The sequence below is a fragment of the Anas platyrhynchos genome, chromosome Z (assembly GCF_047663525.1).
Source record: "Anas platyrhynchos isolate ZD024472 breed Pekin duck chromosome Z, IASCAAS_PekinDuck_T2T, whole genome shotgun sequence".
In the NCBI taxonomy this organism is placed as follows: Eukaryota; Metazoa; Chordata; class Aves; order Anseriformes; family Anatidae; genus Anas; species Anas platyrhynchos.
Window position 1 is genome coordinate 64960640 of NC_092621.1, and position 16108 is coordinate 64976747.

At 40.3% G+C, this 16108-nt stretch overlaps 1 protein-coding gene across 14 annotated transcripts in view; it reads left to right on the forward strand.

Moving 5' to 3' along the window:
• ZNF608 (zinc finger protein 608) overlaps positions 1–16108 on the forward strand; it is a 149687-nt gene that overhangs the window by 75832 nt on the left and 57747 nt on the right. For 7 of the 14 annotated variants that reach the window (XM_072030763.1, XM_072030762.1, XM_072030764.1 and 4 more), the window contains 4 exons: positions 570–987; positions 1555–1727; positions 2660–2813; positions 4085–4166. In XM_072030763.1, coding sequence (XP_071886864.1) covers positions 570–987; positions 1555–1727; positions 2660–2813; positions 4085–4166 — 827 coding nt within the window. Of the gene's footprint in view, positions 1–569; positions 988–1554; positions 1728–2659; positions 2814–4084; positions 4171–5277; positions 6266–6945; positions 14206–16108 lie in introns of those variants that run through there. The other 7 variants (XR_011805680.1, XR_011805681.1, XR_011805682.1 and 4 more) reach the window with 3 other exon arrangements.

Consider the following 16108-nt stretch of genomic DNA (forward strand, 5'->3'; position numbering starts at 1 on the left):
TAGTTTTACAAACTTAAAGTAAGACTGTCAGATGAGGAAGTCTGCCTAAATGTCTGACTTCCACTGATTCGTGAATGTTTGTAATATCAGGGACAGCACAAGCATCTTTCCAGCTAGATACATTTTTCAAGTTCATTGTTCCAGGTAATCTAAGAGTTCTGGCATATCATTAGGCAGCTTTAATTTTGTGGTTCACAGATATTTTTTGCTCTCTAGTGGGAAAATATCTCTGTGGGCTTTAATTAAAATGTTTTATGAACAGTGTGGTCTCAGAACTTCGATACAATGCATATGTATTTCATGATTAAACTAGTTAAAGGCATGAAGAAGGATAGAAGATGAAGAAATCGAATTAAATTTTGATAATAGCCTTTTGCTCTTTCATGGGAATGTTGGTTTGACTTTGAGCTCAAGGCACCCTGTAGCAAGCAAACCTCTCCTCTGTGTAATACAGTTATGTTATTAAAACAGCTATTAAAAGTACATTAACTGAAATATGGGAATATCAATAATAATTTTATTTCAGTATATAAGTTCAGAAAAAAAAAATGTTTTCTCCTCCATATTAGGATCCAGATTCACGAACATGGCATCATTATGTCTATCAGCCCAAATACCTTGATCAGCAAAAATCAGAAGAACTTGATCGTGAGAAAAAGTTAAAAGAAGACAGCCCTAGAAAAACACCTAACAAGGAAAGTTCCCTGCCTAACCTTCCTGTCTCGTTAGCAAGCATTAAAGAGGAGCCTAAAGAGGTCAAGCGTTCTGATTCTCAATCAGTGGATGAGAGCAAGATAAAAAACGATGATCGAAAGACTCCTGTAAATTGGAAGGACTCTCGGGGTGCTAGAGTAGCAGTTTCCTCACCAATGAGTCAGCATCAGTCATATATCCAGTACTTGCATGCTTATCCTTATCCACAGATGTACGATCCCAACCATCCAGCCTATCGTGCAGTCTCTCCTGTCCTAATGCACAGCTATCCTGGTATGTATTCTGAAATTTGCCTTGTACACTAGTTAAGATTTACACGCTCAAAGTGCAGTAAAGCTTGCATTTTACTATTTCTATTAGTAGCTTGAGTAAATTAGAAGCTTTGTGGGTGACATTTGTATTGCTTCTGCTTCCACTAGGTAAAGTTCTGTAGATGAAACTGATTTAATACAAGATGTTCCTTTTATGAACTGTCACCATTTCCAGCCAGAGTTTCCCCAACCCTTGACAGTCTGCTATTGCTGTTAGACTGACAGATAGTTTATTGCCTATAAAAATATTCTAAGCACTTACTGTCAGAACCATTATAGTTACTATTCCTTTCACTTAAAGAGGACCCATAAATGTCTGAAATGGCTATCAGCTCAACCCTCTTTATAGCCTCCATTCATCAGTGTAAAGTAGGTTTAAAAAAAAAAAAAAAAAGAAGCAAAGATACCATTTGATAGTCACGTGATTCATTTTTGATGTTACCCCTGTCCTGGTATCCCTTCCTCCTACCTCTCTATATCCAAAATATGAAAACAGTAACTTGATGTGCTATTTATTGTTTACCTACAGGGGCCTATCTCTCTCCAGGATTTCATTACCCAGTTTACGGGAAGATGTCAGGGAGAGAAGAGGCAGAGAAAGTCAATACCAGCCCGAGCATCAACGCAAAATCAACCACTGAGTCCAAAGCACTGGATTTGCTCCAGCAGCATGCCAACCAGTATCGCAGCAAGTCCCCTGTTGTAAGGCTTCATCTGTTGTTACCAAGGAGCAGTACTTTTGGGGAGGGGTAAAGAGCACAATTTTAAGAAGCACACAGTCGGACATCAGGCTTCGAATGCATGATGCTTCTTTAGAGTATTGCTTAAGATAAAACCAATTTAAAGTCACAGTGCTTCTGTGGCAAATTGGAAGTGACACATATAACAGGGTTCTGTGCTCAGGGTCTTTCTGACTTAAATGAATGGACTTAAATGAATGAATAGAAACCAAGATCCAGAGGTACCTCCTGGTGCACAGTTTATTGCAGTTAATATTTATTTCCTGTTTGGAAACAGATAATGAAATGAGAAGATGGGCTGTGGGATCTCATAATATCAATTTGCTGTATTTACTATGAAGCTGGTGAAGCCGTATTTCCAAATAGCTCATTACAAGCTCCAATTTCTGAAGATTTCCGTGTTAGCACAAACACTGCTATGTCACTTCCAGAAAAATTGGTGCTGGTTTTAACTGTGAGCAAGTCACTGACTGATTCTATTTTTGAAAGGGCTTTCTAGCTATTCAGGCAGGCTTGATCCCCTGAGTGCTTTAAAGAGGGCTGAGGATTCATTTACATCAGCTCTCAGCAGCTTAAATAGGTTGTTCAGGCATTGGCAAGTCAGCCAAGCATAAGGGTGCCCAAAACTAGAGGTCAGCAAGGTGGAAGCCTTCATGCTGCAGTGTGTTGCTTCGAAATTTCTGCTCATAGAAAGTCTTCCATTAGTCAGAGACACAAGCTTTAGATTAGAATCAAATGCAAATAAAATGTTATATAAACTTCTTCATCAGAAAAAAAAAGCTTCATCATTTGAATGTCATTGCCACATAATATTGGTGAGTGTGTTTTTGTTGAGATTTTCTCCTTTTTAAAGAAAAAGTCTTATATCAGTTTGCTTTCACCTTTTATTGCCAGCCCGTGGAAAAATCAGCAGCTGAGCGTGAACGGGAAGCAGAAAGGGAAAGAGACCGTCATTCTCCTTTTAGCCAGCGACATCTCCATACACACCATCACACACATGTTGGGATGGGTTACCCACTTATACCTGGACAGTATGACCCATTTCAAGGTGAGCAGAAGAAGGTTTCCAGTGATGGCATTAGCTCACCGTGTGAAGTCATTACCTTGACATTGCAAGTCATACCTACATGAAGCATTTTGAATCCCCTTGTTAAATCAGAAATGCTTTACCTTTAGGAAGAAGGCTTTGAAACTCACAGTGAGGGCTAACAGCAAATAGGTAACTTCATGCCTGAGAAATACTAAGTTTTGTTAGCAAAGCTGGGTTTTAGAACATTAGTGAAGATGTAACAGTTAGGCTGTCATTCACATGAATGTTTTGATTCCTACTGCAGACTGACATTAACTGGCTGAAAGGCAGTGAAAAACAAACCAAACAACCTTGGTTTTGTATAATTAGAGTTGTGTAAGGAATGGAAGAAATATAGCAAAGACAGAAGCATTTGATAATGAGCATATTTTACGTACAAGGCATTGGAGTCACAAGGGCTTGCGTGTGTTATAATTTGATTGTCTGAAAGAGAACTCTTTGTATTTTTGCAAATGCAGTGCACAAAGTTGCAGTCAGGGAAAAGCAGCACAGTAAGACACGATTCATTCTCCCTAGGTTTTATACCAGTCTTTGACTGTTTTTTACTAAGCCTGGATTCTAGCTAAATTAAAAGGAGGTTTCCTCCCATGCAGCAAAGTACGTGCTATCACAATTGCTGGCTAAAATGACATTAATTCATTATGTTCACTTGGTGCCTCAGCAGCTATTTTTCCTGTGTAAAAGTCTTGAAATTTCTCAGTTTGATTCAGTGATTCCATATGGCTATGGGATGCATTATGCTTGTTCAGTAGGAAAACTGTAAAAATGATAAGTTATTATGAAAGTATTGTATTCTGAGCAGCTGGCATGTCGTTTCTGTAATTCACTGTGACTTTTGATTCTTGTTGTTTCCTGGTACCTATTACTTCTGCTGAGCTTCCTATTCAGGAATTCATACAAACCATTTAGCAGCATGCAGTGCAGTACTTGGAAAGGAATACAATCAGTAGGAATGCTGTATTTTTCTGTAAAATATCTATCAAGGACAGTTCGGTATACTATAAGAAGCCAAGTTGATTATACTGGGTAGATTTCCTTAATACTGTTGCCCAAAACATTTGCCATTCGTGTAGTGTTACACACACACACACGCACACACACACATTTTCAGATGGTGGTTTTTTGTTTGTTTGTTTATCTGTTTGTCTTGGAGATGCTTCCTACCATTTCTCACAAAAATGCATTAAATCCAGAAGTACATCAACATTCCTTCTTTCTTCTTCCCTCAGGATTGACCTCTGCTGCCCTTGTTGCCACTCAGCAGGTGGCTGCGCAGGCATCTGCAACTGGTATGTTTCCTGCACAAAGAAGGTAAATAGCCACTAAATCTTAAGTTACTTTTTTTTAACATAGAGAGGAGAAAGCAAATAATAAATTTTACAACCTCTGTTGGTCTAAAGTTCCTTGTGTGATGTAGTTTTTAAGGAGGAAGGACTTGGCTGGGACTTTGGGATAATCGTAGTTTTATTCTCTTTAAGTTTCTCACAGTTTTTTCATATTCTCATAGTTTTCTCATATTCTCATAGTTTTCTTCTCTTCATTTTGTCATGTTGCGTCTTTTAATTGTAACATAGATCATGAACAGGGAGCAAGTAGTCTGCCTTCTGAGATTTTACATAGACTATAAGTGTTGGTATTATTAAGGTAAAATGAAATTTTGTGAAATTGTAAGTTGTGGTTTTTCGTTTGTTTGTTTATTGTAATTTTTAAAGGGTTTTAAACGTAGTATTCAATCAGATCCATTGTATTAGATCCAGGAAAAATTAAGAGTTTATCTAATCTGCAGGTCTGCCTGGTTTGCTGATTTTACTGTCAGAGAGGTTTGCTTGGGTATCCATTAAAGATTATATAATTTTAAAGTTACATACCAGTACTGTACTCTCGCCTCTCAGGCATTTACTAGGTAGAAGTTACTTCAGTAGAAGTAACCCTCTAACTGTTATCCTTATCCTTCAAGAGGAAAGAGACTCTTGTGTATAATAATGATCCCATTTCAACTGAAAATCCCAAAACGCCTTTAACAGTAGGGTCTTTCTCATCACTGCCATGTTAAGTCTTGGAGTTTGATGTATTAGGTAGTACTATAAAGTTCTGTGGTTATGGATGTCTTTCTGAATGCTGACTCTGAAAACAAGTGGCCATGTAAGGCTCTCACCTGGAATTACTCAAATGAGAAGGGTTTCTACTTCTGAGAGAGGTGATGCATGCTAGGGTTTCAGAGCCCAGGAGATGGATCTCGGCACATGTTACTCGCGAGTATGTTGTTCCTGGCAGGGGAGGGAAAAGGACGTGGCTTAGATGTCTTTCCTGCTTGGGTTTGAGAGCACTGTGCAGGTTTCATTTCACAGTGTTTGTCCAAGGTGCAGAAAACATTAGGAAAAGAGGACACCGCATACTAAAACATTCTTCTTTCTCTTTTCAGAGAATGATGAGTTTGGAGATGTACATTGTCATGTGACTGGATCACATGAGGAAGCGCTTTATTACAGACATCAGTTCCATGGTGTTAATTTGAAATGCCTTAATGGCAGGCAAAAACCAGTCATTTCATTTTTGTAAATTGCAGATTTTATCACAGAGTAACAAATGTTGCTGTAATTAGACTTCTGTTTTTATATATATATATGCGTATATATATATACATATATATATAAAAATATATATATATTCTTTACTTTTTTTGTATCAATAACCAGGCTCGCACACAGGGTCTGCTGCTAAGTTGCAAACCACATAGTAAAAGGAGAAATGTATTTGTCATGTTTAGAAAGTGTTAACCGCAAAAGGTTGTTTGTTTCTTTCTCTTTTTTTTTTTCTTTTTTTTTTTTCTTTCAAGTTGTAAATAAATAATGTTATGTATCAGTGTGCCTGAACCTTGCGTACCCTTCTGATATTTCCCACAAGCTCTCAGAGAGGCTAACTGTGATGACACTTTGGTACAATGTAGATGTCTATTTGGTGGCTCCTATTAAGATGCATCAGTGTAAAATGTTACTGTATTCACTGTTTCATTGTAATTGTGTATTGTGAAAAATATACCTTTGGAAGGCATGGGGATCTTAGTACCACAAAAACTGTGTTGTACATAATGTAAAATTTTTAAATGGAAAATAATGAGCATCTGTGAATAATGAAATGTCTTTTTTGATAATCTTGAATGGCAGATAACCAATAGCCTGCATAACAGAAGACATCTGTGATTGTTCTATTACTTGAATAGTCCTGCAGTCTTTTTTTTAATGTTTACAATTATCCAGTTTTAGAAGAGAGACTTTAATGCCATTGCCTGGTTACTTGTTTTATGCTGTAATCTAGTTTATTTTATGTAAAATGTATATTGAATGCTTTCATTTTTATACCTGCCTTAAATAATTTGGCAATCAGAATAAAGAAAAAAAGTTGTTTTTGTACTTTCTTGGTGTCTATGGGCCACTTTGAAAGATGTGTCGTAGGTGTAGATAGCAGAGCCTGAAGCTGCCACTCCACGGCTGGTCTGTCTCAGAAGTGCTCCCTGGGGCTCAGTTACCAGTGTGCCCCTGCAGCGATCCTCTGCCTGCCCTGTCGGGCCCGCAGTGCTCTCCTCTCCCAGGGCCTATGCGGGACCCAAGCCAGGTGATAGCGCTGGACCTCTTTCTGCTGACCCCAGTAGGCTTGGAAAAGGCCCATAGTAGCCTCGGGTGATATTAGAGGTACTCCAAAAGGCATTAGAGATTTGCCTTTTTTAGCACAGCTCTGTGTACTATAAATTACAGGTGATTTTTTTTTGTTATATCTGTATTGCACCCCCCAAATGAATAGATGCACAAAAACTGAGGACATGTAGAGTAAAAGAAAAAGGCCATTGCTGTGCTTAACCATTGGTACTTGTATTACCACAAAATAAATATTTTTTGTGGCTATACCACCTGGTTTGTTTAATTGCACTAAACACAGTACACAGTAATATGAAAACACTAATTATGACTTGAAAAAAGTCAGATTTACTGGTCAGGTTTTTGAGGCTTTAACTTCTATCCTTTCCTACGTATCCCAGTTATATTAGTAGTCAAAACTGTTTTTTAAAGTTTTACTGTTTTGTTTTTTTTGGCAGGGTGAATTACTAGAAGTTAGAGCTTGTTTATGAAGTCGGTTCCGTTTCTCCTGCCTTGTGAATACTTAATGCAGAAGGATGAATTAAAGATTCCCAGCAGACAAGCACACTTGGACTTTTTATATTACTATGATGAATCTGCCATTCATATTGGTATAATTGTTTTATTTTTATAGGCATAAAATAAGTTCCCATAGTGACTAGTAATAAGGTTTATTGATTTTTACTACACATTATTCATCTATGGCTTACTCCTATCATCTTGTTCTGAACACGTTCAGAAGTTTCACAGTGGTGACATACTACGAATTAACTTCATCAAAAATGGGAAGGAAGAGGTGTTTTTTTGTTTTTTTGTTTTTGTTTTTTTTTTTGTGGATGGGGATATTGTGAATGCAGAACTCCTGAAAAATAAGTGCCTTATTACTTCTATATTAAAAACTTAGACGTTTTTTGTATTGAAATGTACCATTGATTTCTTTTCAGTCTAGACCATTAATGCTTCTGCAGCAAAACAGATCTTATAAATTCACACTATTGGTGATTTTGATTTAGTGTGGTTTAATATAGTGTTGTAAGTAACTGGAATGAATTACTCTGATTGATACGGGGTAAGCAGCAGTTAAAATTATAATTAATGTTATAACTTTATTATATCCTTGAAATTTGTAAGAGAGGCTAACAGGCATTGCCATTTATTGTCTTCCTCCACTTAAGGTTATTCTTTTCCCTCTATCTTCATAACTTTCCTTTTAATTTAGCACTTGCCATGCTGACCTCCTTAAAGGCTGTGCAGCTGGCTCAATAACTCCCCAAAGCCAAAAGATATCCATCTGCATGTCCAAGTTTGACATGCAGCTGCTGTAATCATTTCATCCTTGTGTATCCAAAGGATGAGCAAACTGAAGCAGCAGTATGAGGAAGACAATTTATAAACCTGGGAACTTAGGGCTACAGAAGCTGGTCACTGGAAGGGGGCAGCTGAAGCAGCATGGCACAGATGTATCTGTGCTGTTGTTTTCCACAGGCAGGGCTTGTGCTCCTTGTGACCTCCAGCTAACACCCTTACCACTCTGCTCTGCTAGCAGCTGCAGTCAGTGACCCTGTTCTATCTTTCATTCGGGTGTTGCCAGCTGTCTCGTAGAGGTGAACAAGGGCTTTAGTATTACAGTGACTTCTGTGAGTTTCTAACCTGTCCATGGCATGCAGTTAGAGGAAAGAAAAGTCTGTCAGTGGGAGCCTATCATCACACCAACCCAAAACCCCAGCCAGGGAGTTATTGCCTGTGGTGCTTGCACTGGGAGGAAAACAGATGTGAATGGAGAGGGCTTGGTTGGTTGGTTTGTTGGTTTGATTAATCTTACAGGTCTAGAGGCTCAGATAAGACAAGGGTCTAACTGACTGTGTTGGGTGACTAGCAGGGCTAGACTGGAACCATTGAAAGTGGAGCCCAGTTGAAACATTTTTCCAGTTTCATATTTTTAGATTCCCTGGTCACTTTAGTGAACACCTAAGAACTCATAGAGCTAATTCTGTGCCATCTCATCCCCTCCTTTGCTTCTGAAGGGTGTGTTGGTTGGATGTAATCATCGGGTCATTAAGTCTCTGACAATTGCTGGCAGTGCATGTGCTTTCAGAGGATATAAGATGAGAGAATCTGTTAATGCATCCTAAAATACACCAGGTATCACTGATAGCACAAAAAATGGCATAAACAACACCATGGTGCCCTTCTGCAATTCTCCACCCTGTCTGTTTTCAGGGAAGGAGTGGGAGAGTTGTGCAAGGAATCTAGTGCTTATTTCCTTCTGGCATCATGGTCTTGCACTCTTATCACAACTACAGATGTACCGTCCTCATCCTGCAATAAAATCTCATTCTAATACTTGCTTGCCATTCTCTCTTACTCCTCTTTCTCTCCACATCACTCTCCTTCTCTCCCCTTCACCTTATTTGGCCACTTAATAAGTCCTCTAGCTTACTTCCATTTGATATCATCAAAACTTACTTGTTCTATCTGTGCAGCTAAAATCCTTCTGCATACATTTGCAATCTCAGCTCTTGATTAGTATCTGATCATTTATTTTATCACATTCCCTTCTTTGACCTTTTTTTTCCTTTTTTTTTTTCTTTTCTGTTTTATGCTGTGTTAATGTAGCCTGTCTCTTCAGTATAAAGTGTTTGGGACACAAAACATGTTTCACTTCAAATTCCCACAATGTAGGTCATATGGTCATATGTATAGCTCTTTCTGAGTAATAGCAATGGATGCTTCTAACATCAGGTAGATGATAGTACAAGATGTCATGAGTAGTTAGAGCAGACCATTACTAACAAGGAGTTTAAGATAACTGACAAAAGACTTTATGGTTTTGAAAGCTATGTTAAAACCATTACTGGCTCGAAAACTGGGAATGATATCAAGCCTATATAGGAAGTCTAAAGCTTCCTTGAATCAGAGAGAACTGGAGGTACATAGTCATTACTTAATGAACCAGCTTTGCTCTACTTTAGAGAAAGACGTGTTTTCTTCATTTGTTTCAGTCTTAACCTTTACCTAGCTTTCTGTATTAAATGCTCTACAGCATTACCATGAACTACAGTTTTTCTTGATGTAGGCTTTTAATTAGGTCAATATTGTCTAAACTCAGAAAGTCAGATAGCTTTTTTTTTTTTTTTTTTTTTTTTTGAGGAAGTCCTACTTGTTACTTTTATTTAGAAATACATGATGATTTAATTCAAGTGTACATTTGAATTTTGGTAGCAGAATAATCTATCCACTTCAGTTTAATGTGGAAAAACCCTAGGTCTTGATTTGTATTGTTTTCATTATTCTCTTTGTCCCTTTCTTTAGAGCACAAGCTTTAAAAGATACTCTTTTTTTACAGAAAGTGGAAAACAAAAGAAGTCTAATAACTTGTGTGTTTCAGCTCATATTCAGGATGTCTTTACTTACCCAGTAAACATTCTGCTTTACCAGAGAGCATGGAAAGTCCTTTCTGGCATACCCACTGTTTACTAGCTGAATCTGTTTCATTTTGAGGAATGGGAAAACTTTTCAAAGACACTATTTATTCACTTCCTTAACCATTTCTGTAAGGAATTTTAATGCCTATAGAATACCATTTAAATCCTCATGGTGTCTGTTAGTAATTTTAAGCAGCACATGCTAAATAGCACTCTCAACCTCAGTGGCAACTATGAAACTTCTTGTCTAGGCTGATAAATTAACAAACTTAGGATTTCACAAAGGTAATTATTACTTGCTACTTGACAATATTTATCAAGCAGAAAACTTGTTATTCTCCACCATAATATAGAAAAATGCTCTGGGGACTTTGAATACATATGTTGTTATAGACAAATGAACTGCTATAAAACGAAGCCAGTACCTGTAGTAATGTTTTGGTAGCTTTGTAGTAGTTTCAGTAGCGTTGTGAAGTATTTTGGGGTGGTATAATGGTGTATGTTAGTTACACGATTTCTGTTGTTTGAGTTTGCTGATGGTAAAACAGTGCTTATTTATAGCTTTCAGCATAATACTTCAGAATTTCTTTATGAAACTGAATGGTACAGCAGTGCCTGATGGAGGGAAAAAAAAAAAAAAAAAAAAAAAAACGAATCAGGAAGCAAAGATTCTCTGAAAGCTCGTTTAAACCCTAAACACAAGAGACTAATTTTAAGGTATACATCTTGACAGGCAGAGTAAATGGTTGTAGTTCCTGGCTGAGGAGGGTGTGATGAGACCAGGATGGCCCCAGGGGAACCCCTGCTGCTGGCCATACCCTGGCAGTGGTGAACAAGGACGTGTAGTTTCTGTTGGACTTGGTTTGGGGCTGTTTCTAATAGAAGGATATGCAGGAAATGTGCTTCAGTCAGACCCTCGTTAATATTTTCTTAATTAGTCAAAAGAAAGTTGAAAGAGGAATTTTGCGTGTGTGTTTCAAGTCAGACTCTTTACAGAACAGTGGAAATGAGGTGGGATAAAAAGCCCCAGAGTTTTTTGATCGAAGAACTTCTTATGTAGTTAACAGGCTGCCATGAAAAAAAAAAAAAAGTTCCTCTTTTTCTTTGCATTTTTTCTGATTTTCTGTTATATAAACTTGAGTCCACAAGACACTAGAAAAAACTTGAGGGGAGAGGGGAAAATTTTCCTCTCCATATCCAGCACGGGTGACTGAAAGGGATAAGCTTTGCAGTTAGCTTTAACAGGAGCTGGCCTTTAATACGTGTGCTCAAATTGGGTAGCTTCCTTGTCAGAACCAGTTTCTCCTTGATAAGTCTCTATTCAGCGCTGCTGGTCGCTTCAAAAACCTGACTCTACCTTCTTCCTTTGGGTCTCTGTGTTCCACAGGAGACAGTGGGAAGAAGCAGATCAAGGGGCTAGATGGACTGCAGGAAGGGCTGACGGTTCTGCTATTCCATTGCTTATGCATGCCAGAGCAAGGCTTTTTAATGGCCTTTTCTTCACACCTTTCCCCACCTCCATCTCCACATCAGTTTAAGTGCTCACAGAGATGAGCCTGATCAAGCCACTGATTTTTAAGCAGAGCTCCATACAGAAAAGGTCATTGAAATGTCAATGATACAATATGTCTCCCCATGCCATGCTTTGAAACGTAACAATTTAGTACCAGGCTTTGCCTCAAGTGTCTGCTGAGCCCTTTCATGATCATTCTGCTTTCAAATAATCTGGCTTCCTTTAACAGAGAATTTGCCAAATGCTCAGCCTCTGTAGCTGTCTTGTGATTTCATTGAATTCAGATGGCCAGTTTCCATTTTACATACTGTGGTGGTTTAACGCCAGTGGAGAGCTCAGTACCAACACACCACTCTCTCACTCCTCAGAAGGGGTGTTGGAGGAAATTTGATGAAAAAAGGTTCATAAGTTGAGATAAGTTGAGATAAGGACAGGAAGATCACTCCCAAATTACCATCATGGGCAAAACAGGCTCAGCATAAGGAAGATTAATGTAATTTATTGCCAACTAATAACAGACTACTGCAAGGAGGACTAAAACTAAAAAAAACTCCCCCTGATTCACCTTCTTCCACCTCCTCCCCCCAAACAGTGCAGGAAAATGAGGAATGGGGGCTGCGGTCAGTCCCTGACACTTGGTCTCTGCTGCTCCTTCATGGTCCCTCTCTGCCCCTGACCCCCATGGGGTCCCTCCCAGGGATGCCATCCTTCCCCAGCTGAGCCTGGGGGGCTGCCCACAGGCAGCAGCTCTTCAAGCACTGCTCCCACACGGCTCCGTCCCACGGGGTCCATCCATCCATCCATCCCCCAGGAGCAAACTGCTCCAGCACGGGTCCCCCACAGGTGGGGCAGCTCCCCCCAGACCCCCTGCTCCTGCGTGGGCTCCTCTCCACGGGCTGCAGCTCCGGCCCGGGGCCTGCTCCTGCGGGGGCTCTCCATGGGCCGCAGCCTCCTCCAGGCCACATCCACCTGCTCCCCCGGGGGCTCCTCCACCCATGGGGGGGCTGCAGCGTGGAGATGTGCTCCATGGGGGACCCATGGGCTGCAGGGGGACAGCCTGCTCCACCAGGGGCTTCTCCCTGCACAGGTTGCAAGGGAACTGCTGCTGCCTGCCTGCAGCACCTCCTGTCCTGACCTTGGTGTCTGCAACGCTGGTTCTCCCCCTTCTCTGTCAGCTACTGTTGCCCAGCAGATTTTTTCCCTTTCTTCAATCTGCTCTCACAGAGGCCCAAGCAACGTTGCTCATTGGCTTGGCTCTGGCCCATGGCCGGTCCCTTTTGGAGCAGCTGGAGCTGGCTCTGCTCTGACATGGGGCAGCTGCTGGGCTTTGCTCCCAGAGGCCACCCCTGCAGCTGCCCTGCTATCAAAACTTTGCCGTGTCAGCCCAATATATCTGTCAAGTCTGTCCCCAGCTTTGCTATAGCAAGTTACTGCTCTAAAGAACCAAGGTGCGGATGAAACTATCATATAAGAAAACACCAAAAATCACAGGAAAGAGATCTCTGTCTTTTATGCTAGAGTACCTCTCATTAGTTCCAGGTGAGTTCTGCTGTTACAACTCAGATAAGGATTTGGGACCTTGAGACAGATCAATAATTGCTTCTCATTATAGGTCTTTATTTCTTCCTTGAGTATATACACGTGCAAGTCCACTCGGATGTTTATGTACTATCTCCTTCATTAAAGGCTCATGTATAAATAATACGTGCATTATTTGATATTAATTTTCTTATGGTTTTCTTTTTAAGCCCATTGGCAATAAAATAGTTCTCTAGGTTAGTAATAACTGCTCAAATTTGGCCTTTTATCTCTGCACCTGATCATGAGCTTTTAAAAATGTCTCACTTATAAGTGGATTTGCTTTCCTGAGTGATGGATGTACCAAAATTCAGTATTGTTAAAGAAGAGCAGCGCACATGTCTGTGCATTTGGCTGGTAGATCATTAAACATATATAAAGAAACAGGAGGGAATCACTAAAACTGGCCCTGATGTGTAGGAAGGACAGGACTGACATAAAAGTGACCCAACTGAAAACTTCTCAGTCTGCCCTACAGACTCCCATGGTAAACTTTGTACTGGAACAGGGATTTGGATAGTCACAAGTCCAGCAGGGTCACCCAAGCAGCACAAGGAACAGTGAGTGGCATTGCACAAGTCACCTGAGCAAGCACAGGTGAGCACCAAGGGTGTAGAGAGCAAATGCTGATACCAGGGGCTGCAATGCCTCATAGTAAAGCATTGGCACTGGACAGGCAGATCTTTTTTATGTAACTAATGTGGATCAAGCACCCTCAGAGCCAATCTGACTCTTGTAAAGTGCTCAGGCACCCGCTGCAGGCTCATATTTTACTGGCTCTTGAGCTGCCGTCTCAGTACACTTTGTTTTCTTCAGTGGTACAGGTCTGCAGCATCAAGAGATGTGGTATTTATCTCAAGAGTGGTGAGGGTTATTAAGTCCAAACAATGTACAGAAAATGAGACAAGATAAAGCATGAGGTAACCTCAGAGCTCAAGCTTGGCCATGACAGCTTTGTCTTTAGAAGGCACTACACCTGTCATGTTACAAACAGGCAACTCCCCTCTCTCAGAGGAAGATGATTTCACTTGTTTTCCGGCTGCTTTACAGCAAGAACCAGTCTTTTCTGTCTGCCATATGAAGACAGGAGTTCCTCTTTTATAGAGAGAAAGAACTTTATCACAGAGGAGAACATTATCAGCCAGGAGACCTATCTGTCAAACCAGATGTGTGTTTGTCCGTTTGCACTTCCTGTCATGGCAGTAAGTTGAAAACTTTGGTACTATTCTCTGTGTTTTCTTGTTAAGTAGATCTAATTCTTATATTTTTGGGGGACTCGGGAAATGGCAGTATTAGATTACTAGCCACCAGTACAAAGGACCTGTATTTTTCCTCATTAATTGGCTGATAAACGTTTGAGAATCCATCCAGAGTATTTTTCTCTCTAAGAAGTGTATTTCCATAATGAGACATGATAGTTTTGATCTTACTAGACGCTTTTGTTTTGGCTGCTACGTTTTTGGACAATTAGGACTTCAGCATGCAGCATTAAAGGAGGCCTCAGCTGAATCTTCAAAATTAGTATTAGACTTTCGTATTATTTATCATAACATTTGACAAAGCCAGGCTCTTTTTAGTGGTGCCCAGTAGCAAGACAGGGGGCAATGGGCACAAACTGAAGCACAGGAGGAAACACTCCTTTGGTGTATGCGTGACTGAGTACAGGTTGCCTAGGGAGGCTGTGGAGACTCCCCCCTTGGAGATACTCTAAAGCTGCTGGCTGTAGTCCTGGGCAAGCAGTTCTAGGTGTCCCTGCCTGAGCTGGGGAGTTGGACCAGATGCCTCCAGAGGTCCCTGCCAACCTCAACACTTCTTGTGATATTGTGATTAAGTGCCATGTATATTTAGTAACGTTTTGTTTTGTTTTGAGATCTTGTTCATGTGAAAAGGAGAAAAAAGTTTCAAGGTGTTCAACTTCCACATTTTTCCCCCTATTTCTTTAAAAAGACAAAATGCATTCACAGGCCATCCAGATTCTTGGCAGCATCTGGTACCAGATACAAAGGAAAAGAAATTTCAGCCCAGGTCATTGGTTTCAAAGAGTTAGCTATCAATGCAGTTACCCCTGTAACTTGTATTAAAGCTCTTTTGACTAGTGTGTGGATGAGCATTGAAAATCGCTGTATGTGACATCTGTAAAGCAAACACGACACTGGTTTCAGGAGAAGGTCTATCAGGGCATTTATGGCAGTGAGGGACCTCTTCACCCCTTTCACACACCCCAACCCCATTTTTAAACTACGCGTTTGCCCGTAGCTCAGCTGGTGTATTTAGTCCCTAATATAGCATCAAGGTCAGATGCTGTACTTGAATCAACAGCTGAATTACCCCTATCTTCTAACACCATCAAAAGTAAATTGCTAACTAATCACCAAGAAAGAGAGACTTGAAAAAGAACGAGTAGTTCTATGAGAATTGCAGCTAGTAAAGACAAGATTTCAATGGCTTTCTTGCCTGTTTGGACTCTCAGATGTTCAATAAGGTGTGAACTTTGTAATTTTTTTTTTCCTAATTGAGGCCACTAATAGGCTGCCTCTCCTTTGCCTGCTTGCCAGTACTTGTGAAGCTATGGAGTGTTTTTGGAGCATGCATCTGGAGCTTAACTACAACAGGCTCGATTGACGTGTGCAAGGGAAAGGTGTGACCACAGGAACTGTAAATGAGAGTTGTGCAAGGCTCTCGTCTTTGCAGCCTGGTTGTGTGTCCTGAGCAATCAAAACCTAGTCCTAAAGGTGGCAGTGGGCTAGCCACATCTTTTCCCCTCACAACAAAGGGGTGTGTTTGGGGCCTCACCTGAGCCCTGTCTGTGTGAAACTGCATCGTGCTCTGCACCACAGGCAGGATGCAGGACATCTCCAGAGATTGCAGCTGTTGTAAGGAGAAGTAGCTGGTTTACTGCTTGTTCCTTTTAAGGCTAAAGCCATGAATAACACGGGAAACTGAAATAAGTGTAGGTCATGGCTCTTGACTCCTAGATTCATCAGTAATTGCAAGAATGAATAATTCTGAATTAATCCATTGTAGAGTTATTTATATATTTCGCTGTAGGTTTTACATGTACCAATTACATACACACAAGCAACAGAGGAGTATGGATTAAGGAAA